The sequence below is a fragment of the Leuresthes tenuis genome, unplaced genomic scaffold (assembly GCF_036924035.1).
Source record: "Leuresthes tenuis unplaced genomic scaffold, fLeuTen1.0.hap1 SCAF_7, whole genome shotgun sequence".
In the NCBI taxonomy this organism is placed as follows: domain Eukaryota; kingdom Metazoa; phylum Chordata; class Actinopteri; order Atheriniformes; family Atherinopsidae; genus Leuresthes; species Leuresthes tenuis.
Genome location: NW_027325361.1, coordinates 17721520 through 17730798, shown reverse-complemented (window position 1 = coordinate 17730798; position 9279 = coordinate 17721520). Strand labels below are relative to the sequence as shown.

General features: G+C 42.7%; 1 protein-coding gene across 1 annotated transcript; it reads right to left on the bottom strand.

Annotated features, from left to right (window-relative positions):
* Positions 1–6692: 6692 nt before the first annotated feature.
* On the bottom strand, positions 6693–9061 carry foxd2 (forkhead box D2). The gene has a single exon (XM_072388701.1). It carries the CDS (start codon positions 8590–8592, stop codon positions 7489–7491), a length of 1104 nt encoding a protein of 367 aa, XP_072244802.1. The 5' UTR covers positions 8593–9061; the 3' UTR covers positions 6693–7488.
* Positions 9062–9279: the final 218 nt, after the last annotated feature.

The window sequence follows — 9279 nt, the reverse complement described above, 5'->3', positions numbered from 1 at the left end:
ATGGTTTTAGCCGCTTTAGATTCATGTCTGATATCCAATCTTTTCAGCTGTCTTATTGCTCTGAAATTCTTTCTGCAGTCATATATTGTGAGAGGAGAGACACTACCACACCTGCAGCAGATGTTTTGACAGTCCTACCGTCAACATTATGCAGTCAGGCTGGAATCACATGAAGAAACAGGAGATAAAGACAAGCCTCAAAGGCACAGACTAACTGTGGTGAGTTCCCCAAGATGCCTGAAACAACCTGCAAAGCCTATCAAAAAATTACAAGCAAGAACTCGATGCTGATATCAAGGAAAGTGACCTGGTTTGTTTCATGAGATAAAGAGAAGCTGTTGCTGGTCTCTTTTAGAGATATCGTCAATTCACTGTGCATTTTCAAAACTTTTCCAGTACTCTGTTGAACCACACAGTTACAGCGTGAGCTCATGAATTCACTCAAATTGTACAGAAGAGCAGTGCGATTTTATCCCACAGATGCACGTGAACACGCAAAGTGACCCACGCGATTGTGACTTGACAGATGGGTTTGTGTCCAAGTGCTGGTTCCTCCGTGCTTTCCTCTGGGCGCACTGCGTGCACAGTGCGCATACTCGTGTGTGCAAGGTGCCAATCTCCGCTGTGTCGTCCCAATGTGCATCTCAGATCAGATGGAGGCTGTAGTAGAGCTGCGTCGTCAGAGAAGGACATGGTTTAGGTATTGGGGGAACCTGGGGATAGGGGGTGGGGTGAGAGAGGAGAGATGGTAAAGATAGAAATGGACAACACGGACACAATGTCTAATGGCAGTTCCAGCTGAAAAAACAAAAAAAAACGTCCAAGGAGCTCTAAAACCTGAGGGGTGTAACACATGCTGGTCTGGCAAGAGGTCAGCTTCCCCACCATATCTAATTCAATTTTACAAACTGTAAGAAAACACGCTGTGGCTCTCCAAGCACGAAGTGGGGGGTGCGGTCCAAAATATGTCAGTTTTTACACTTCATTATCAAACTATTTTCTTCTTCAGCTGTGGGTGAGATAGTTATTTTTTATTAGTTTGTTTGTGTTAGCCAAATTTAGCTAAGGGTAAAAGTTTTTTGGGTTGTTTTTTTTTTTTTAAACCTTGAAATATATTTCAAAATCAATATTATTCAAGGTAAATAGCTAAAGGCTGAACTCACCCAGTGATACTGACGCAACTGCATATCGTGGGATTGTCTTTCGGTTCACCTGCAATATCAAGCCCATAAAATGTGGACGCACACTGTTGGAAAAGGCCATAAGAGGTTGCAGACTGTTGTCTACAGAGCTGCACTTGGTGGTCCAGTCCAGCCTGGTAAAGACATTAGTGCAGCATTCTGGGAGAACGGGGAGTCCCATAGACAGCGCTCACTTCTCTAAATAAACATTAGTCTTAAAAAGTTTGGCCCCGCGACCTCACCATGATCGCATTTCACTCTGGATAGTAAACTTCAACTTTATCGCGATGTTTTCCCCCTACTTTTCTAAAACACACTTTCACGCTAAACAAGATTAGATGTCTGCTCAAACAAAGTTTCATTTTCACCTTTCGGAGGGCACAGAGGAAGCTGCAGTGTCCTTGGTATTGCCTTTCCTCGCTTTTGTTTAACTATATTGATTTACATCGGCCTTTGAAGTATAATCATTAGTCCACACTCTTGAAAACCATCAAGTGGAACCTATAGTGCCTATAGTTGATGTTGAAACGCAGACGAATTGAAATGTAAGACATGTGACCTCAAAAGGATTGCATGTATGCAGCATTTGACCTCGGATTTTAATTACCTTCAAAACTGTTTTCGGGACAGTAAAAACACGTACATGCAAACATCGCTTACACTGCTTTCAGCATAGAGCCTCAGCCGGTTAAGTATCTTAATCCCATCAAAAATAACATTTTGTTGGCGCCTCTTTCTGTTTGGCCCATGGAGAGAAAATTAAACAGTTCCTCTGCAAAGTGGATAAAAGAAAAAGACGCAGGAAAAAACGATAAAATCCTATTTCAATGGCCTAATTACAGGGTTTAATAAATGAGTCGAAGCGCTGCCATTAAACAGAGGATCCTCGCTGCTGGCATCAAAGGTCATAGGGAAGAAGCAAGTAAGAGCTCCCGCATGACACCGCCGATGGTGTGTGAGAGCGACCAGCAGCAGCTGCGCCTCTCTATCAAAGCAATAGAGGAAAGTGCTGCACTGTAGCCTTTCCTTTAGTGCGGTGAGGCCAAACCGAGGAGACGAATTGATGGAAGTGGCCAATAGAAAGTCTGGCGACCGCTCCGGGAGGAAGGGGGTCGAACGGTGGTTACAAGACACGCAGTGTGTCCTCATTAAAATAGCTTGGTTGATCAAGTTAATAGCACAGTACGCAAATGTGTGATGTTTTTGGATGTATGGTGTCAATGGTCCTGGGGAGGGGTGCAAAGGGGGACACAGCACCTCCACTTGACACCAGCCAAACGCATGTGAGTGCAATGTGCTTTACGCGTTGTTCTTGTTCCCATGTCTGCTCCTGTAATAATGGATTTTAAAAAAAAAGCTCATTTTGACTTTATGAAATGATCATAATAAACTGTTCCAGGAATAAGAAGTGAATAGTTTAGATAGACAAAAAGCCTCAGTCTGTGCCATTTGGCAAATGATAGGCTGCCTCTAAAGATAGGAGAAATACATGAGGGCCAAGAACCAAAGTGGCATGTCACCAGATTGGCACTTATCTCTCATCTCGATGTTTATTCCATGTGTTTCCATGTGTGTCTTGATGTGTTTTGAAGCATGTTTTTTATGCTTTTACTGTTGTGACTTTATGTGACATCAAATAATCATCTCGTGCACGTATGTCTGGATTCTTTCAGTGTGAAGATGCAACATTAACTCAGCTTGACCTACTGCAGCAGCTGTGCTTCTGACGTAAAAAATAAAAAAAACTGTCAAGTGAGCTTCATTGTCACGTCAGTGAGGTAAAGTTTTCCAAAGTGGCGCCAGATTATGAATCCAAATCTCTTTAAATTTAAATTTTGAAAATAATTTGCTCGACAAATAAGAAAAGCAGAAAAACTTGAACATTTCAATCCATGACCTCATATTCATTCGTACTTTTAAAAAATGATAATAATAAAACACACACACACTGTTTAAACTTTCGGAGTGACAGCTATCATTTTCTGGTGATGTTAGCAGGCACTCATCGATACCCTTGACCCAATAAAGTGTGTGTCCGCGTGTGTTCCCGTGAACGCGCATGCTCTCGTTTTTATTTTCTGTGGCAGGTGTTCCTTTAGTGTGTGTCAGAGTCGGCGGGGCGAAGATCTTCCAAAGTTAATATTGTGTTTTCAGAGATGATGGGGAGTTCACTGTTCTCTCTTTATTTACTCATTCTAAATTAATTAAGCCGAGGATTCCTCTGTCTGTTGCAAAAACACGGAGGCTGAAGGGAGACCGGGAGCAGCGAGGGGAGGCTGCGGTGATTTATGGCGTTGGTGCAGATTCAGAGTCGCGCGGCTCGCCTCTCTTCCAGGCTGGGGGAGGCCGCGGACCGTGCCAACATTCCTCCGCGGGAGAGAGAAGGGAGGCTCGTCTGCCGAGTGCACGTGCGCGCACACTCATCAGACAGAGATGAGGTTGCAGGATGGTTCTGTGTAAAGAAGTGAAAAGTGTACACAATTAAGGCAGAGCCGCAGCTTGGATCAATGCATAGCGTGAGGAAGTTGGGAATAAAAAGTGTGTGTGTGTGTGTGTGACACAGGGTGGGTATCCAAAATGTGCATCATCATCATCATCATCATAATAATAATAATAATAATAATAATAATAATAATAATAATAATAATAATAATAATAATAATAAAAAGAAGAAGAAGAAGAATATTATTATTTATTTTAATTATTTTTTTTTTTATTTATCGAGTTTATGCTCCCACCTTGGCTGCAGCAGTTTGGTCTGATTTCATGAGGGGGAACCTGAAGTTTGGCCTTTTTTGAGATTATTTATCCAGTGGAATGAAGTTTGTGAGGCTTTACTTATAATGCTCAAAATGAAAAAATGTCAACATTTGAAAATGGCATTTGTCTATTTCACTGCATAATGTCAAGAAGCCTAATATTAGTCTGGGAAATTAGGGTACGGCTAATTTTTAATTAGTTAACCAGCTCTCGGCTAATTAAACTTACTTATATTATATTATATTATATTATATTATATTATATTATATTATATTATATTATATTATATTATATTATATTATATTATATTATATTATATTATATTATATTATATTATATTATATTATATTATATTATATTATATTATATGGCTCTTTTGATAATCTAAATTGCCCAACTTGACATTGAAAACATTATAGACAAATCTCTACCCCAACCCCCTCCCTCCCTCTCTCACTCACAAACACACACACACACCCATACACACACATATGCTACAACAACGAGTCGCACACGAACACCGTGGCGCTGTCATCACACGTTCTGTCCTCGTGTCCTTCAAGGCACAGCAGTAGGAGATGCATTGATCTGGCCCTTATTGGCAAGGCGGTGAAATATTCAAGCAGAACGATTGCATTTAATCCTCTGATGTCGTGCGCTTTTCAGGGTGAACCTGGCTGCGAGTATGATAATAATAATAACAAGAAGAAGAAGAATACGATTACCTTTGGAATAACTGAAAGTAGGAAATGTTAAAAGTGAAAAGATATTCAATCTGAATCTGTGCTGACGCCTATAGAAATAAATTACAGACGCCCAAAACGCGCCCAAACGGCTCATATGGAAGCGGTTAGAAAAAGATTAGAATTGCCTTTAAATTTATAAACGTGTTTATGGTGACTGTTGGGTAATTTGGCTGTCACTTCACATAACATTCACTCCTTATTTCGTTGAATAAAACGTGTCGAAAGATGACTGATGTCTTTGTGGTGCCTAAATAAGGACACACTCTGGTGCTCATACCGTGGGTGGTCTCCAAGTGACAGCCGCGCGGAAAAGAGGGTTTTTATTAAGAATTAACTTGTCAATTATACGCGTAGATGAGATCTTATTTAGATTTCGGTGGCGTGTTGAACATTCCCAGATATTTCTAATAGGACATGTAAAAAAAAGAGGTTTCACAAGTGTGCAATCACAAGGCGAAGTGATGGCAAGTGCTTGTGCGCATTTGAGCAGAAAATCCTCGGGCTACAAGTGAGTTCATTCTCAAATCGTCCATTTTCAAGGCCATGTGCCATAGGCTGAACCTCCCCGTGACCGATCCGGTCTGTGTGCATGTGTGTGCCTCGTGATTTTTATTGGCTTAGTTTTGTTCCTGTCGTTCTTTAAATGTTTTTTAACCACTCCTGCAAACGCTTGATGTGGATTTTAATGGTCTGATGCGGTGCGTAATGACTCCCTGTCAGGACTGCTGTGCGGAGAAAACTTCAATAGTCTGCTAATGTTTTTTTCCAGATAATTTACTCTGCAAATTATACATGGAGGATATCCATTAACGGTGTGGATACAGCGGGAGAGGCGCTAATCGAAATTATTTCCCAAATCCGTGCGCGACTTTTATCAGTTGTCTCATTTCTGCTAACAAGCAGAGATGAGAAGAAAGGAAATAAAGGCCTGGTCCGGATAAAGAAGAAGTAGTCATGTGTTGGTTTTCGTTTCAAAGACTTTCAGTGAGCTGTGCTGAGGGGAAAACAGAGGAGTCAGCCCTCCCACCCTTCATCCTTAATAATCATCTGTCAAAACACCCACAAACTAATTTAACCATTTGCACACAGACCTTGTAAATAAAGGGGCCTTCTGTGTGGAAACATGTGCTCCAACAACTCTGAAAAAGACCAATAAGCCTGTTTTCTGTAGCAGGACGAGTCCCACTGCTTCCTTTATACGTATCCCGAGACAACACGGGTGACATGAAAGCGGAGTAAACCGAGGGCCTTTTGAGAAGATTGCTTTTCAGGGTCTAAATGTGTGTGGCTGGTCTCGCGGGGGACCGCTCGCTGTGCGCACATTCACTCCCTTAGGCCAGGGGTCCACGCTGACAACATCAACAAACGGCCAAAAAAACCGCATTATGCTGGATTAGGAGCCTGGTGAAAAATGCTGCTACAAATTAGCAACGAAAGCCCCCAAAGACCGTGGGTATATCCTTGTTCACTTTCAATTACAGACCGCTGAGGCACGCTAACGTCCCCATTCATTTAGCGCCTTTGTAGCTCCCAGGAAAATGGTCCTTTACAAACGAGCAGGAGCCACACAAGAGGAATACTTGCCCACTGTTGCGTGATATTCATCAATTTTATATACACTGAGCTGTGTTGGGGACATTTAAAGGGAATTCTGTGCGTTTCTCACACTTAAAATGAGTCTTAATTTACTGTGAGGCTGAGAGGCTGATCTGGTTAAACTAGTTCGTTCCAAACATGAATGGCTTACAATTTGTGTAATGGGTTATTACGATATTTAAGATTTGTGCAAAAAGTGCAATCTGATGAGCAAAATCACTTATCTCCCTGTGCAACACTTTAAACTAAACTGGTTTGAAATAAATCCCCTCAATTTTCGTTCTTATTAAAAAAATAAAATGTTGCAAAAACAGCACTGAATCCAACTCATGTTCTGCTTTTTAATCTATTTGATCGATTCATTATGAACTTTACATGCAATTTAAAAAAAAAAGCAACGATTTTCTTTTCTTTTCTTTTTTTTTCAAATCCACAAACATTTATTATTCTCGTCAGAACAACAAAAAAAAATGACCTATGAACATTTAGGCGTTTATCTACTGGCAACACATGACATACTGTATGTTTCACAGATTAAATTGTGAATAGGGAGAAACGAACAATTAAAAGGTTGAGAGACGTATTACGCTATGCAATTCCAAAATCACACAACCTACATGTCCACCGACAGCATGAAATGATATCGTCACAAGTTCACGTTAGGAGGTTCCGATGGCATGAAAGTGGGAGATGGTTATTCTTATCTTTTTTTTGTCCTAATCCCAGAACCCTCCTTGTCCCCATGTGCTTACTAAGTAAAACCTGAGTTTGCCGTCTCTTGTCAGCCTATATGTCAACAACAACAGTGCCACTTTCTCACGATGCACAGAATAAACACAAAATAAGTCATAATAAAATTCTCAATTATATTTATAAAAATGGAAATAATCCCCGTAGTCACTGGTGACGACTTTAACTTATGTTAAAATATCAGAATTTGCTTCTTCCTCCACCGCTCACAAATGAAGGCAGGGTTAAGAGATCTTTCTGCCAGTCTCTTCTGCGTCTGTCTCTCAGTATCATACACATATTTACATCCCATAAATAAGTTTATCTCTCCTCCTACATTGTTAGGAAACCGGGAGAGCCCAAAACTCTCTTACTTCAGCAAGAATGTTCACCCTACCTTCACACAGGACGACGTCACAATTTTTTCTTAGGTTATCTTTTTTTCCCCCCCTTTTCCTTTAATCTTTCTTTTGTCTTTAGAAAGGACATGTGTTCATATTGGGGGTTTTGGTAGGAAAAGTCTGACTCTGTGGCCCTGGTTGTAATACGCTCTCCTGTGATAAGTTCAAGTGACTGGAAGCGGAGGCCAGTGCCGGGGTCAACATGGCCAGTATCTGAGCCTGGCTGCCCGCCTGCACGCTGTAGGAAGAGGTGGTGGAGTTTGCTGCCCCGATGATATTGTCAATGGAGAACGAAGGCCGGTTTGTCGTGCTGGAGTCCGTCTTGAGGGGCGGCAGAGACGGGCTTAGTTGAGGATAAAAGGGCTTTCTTAAATCGGCCCCTAAAAGTGAGGGCAGATGATGTGGCGCAGGGAATATGGAGGCTGATGAGGGCAAGGTGCAGGGGGCGTTAGGGAACGGGAACGAGCCACCTGTGTGGTGTGGGTGGTAAGGGTTGTGGGCTGCGTGAAAGCTCTGTAGCTGAAGTCCGTAGTTGTATCCATATGGCCCGTATCCAAACCCGGGCAGAAAGCCACCGGAGTCCCTGAGGATTTCATTATTTTGGTGCCTCTTGAAGCGCTTCCTCCTGCGCAAGAAGCTCCCGTTGTCGAACATGTCTGCGGAGTCCGGGTCCAGGGTCCAGTAGTTGCCCTTTCCAGGGTTCCCGGGTTCCCGTGGGATTTTCACAAAGCAGTCGTTTAAGGACAGATTGTGACGAATGGAGTTTTGCCACGCAGGGAATTTTTCCCGGTAGTATGGGAATCTGTTGCTAATAAACTCGCAGATCTCGCTAAGAGTGAGACGCTTCTTGGGGCTCTGCAGGATGGCCATGGTGATCAGGGCGATGTAAGAGTAGGGTGGTTTCACAAGTGCATTCTTTCTGGGTTTGTCCCCAATCCCATTCCCAGCCTCTGTGCTGGATCCCAGCTGGTCCGACGGGCAGTCGGAGCTGCTGAGCCCGGGAGAGGAAACCCTCTCAGCCGCGTTCTGTGAGTAATTATCGTCCGAGTCATTGTCCAAGTTGAACTCGTGGTGAATGTACTTTCCGTCCTTTCCGACGGTTATGTCACCACCGACCACATCGATGTCCACATCCTCGGACAATGCAGAGCTGTCGGACATATCCGTCCCTAAAGTCATCCTTGGAGACACGGCTTCTCTTTTCCTCTTTCTCCCAGATTTCTGCCTTCTCTCGTCTGGTCAGGCTCCTGAGCGAGAGCGCACACACTCACCCTCCCTCTCTCCCGCACAATCACACGAGACTTTTGTAGCAGATTTATCTCCAACTACTGAATGAGCACATGGATGGAACCTATTAAAAAGACAAAGAACTTTTTGACCTGTGACTCTGGAGACTCCTTGGCGTCCGAGGCTGGTCCAATGGGGCCGTAGCCTACGAAGTTCTCATAGAGAAAACTTCTGATTGTCTGACGTAAAAGGGCAGTCAGAGATCAAGTCAGTGGCTTGCACCGACGGGAACTTGTGATGTCTTCAGACGCGGTGATTTCCGATCGTTCCGATCGTTTAAAAGGTTACTTTTGGAAATCCAAATCCCTTTCCAAAATAGCTTTTACGCACAGGATTGGGTAGGTATCCAGCCACAGTGTCACACTATCCTCCTTAGCTCTCAAAAGGTATTTATAGGACCACGCTGATCACGTGGTATTTGAGTCACCGTTACCAGGAACTGGATGAATTTTCTCTGCAAAAAGTAATTATTTGATTTCCCGGACTTATTTTTGAATGTTACGTGTTTCGTTAAAACAAATATAATAGCGAAATGTGGGCTGCGATGTTGAGATGTAACCGGTTGTTCCCGCCTTCACT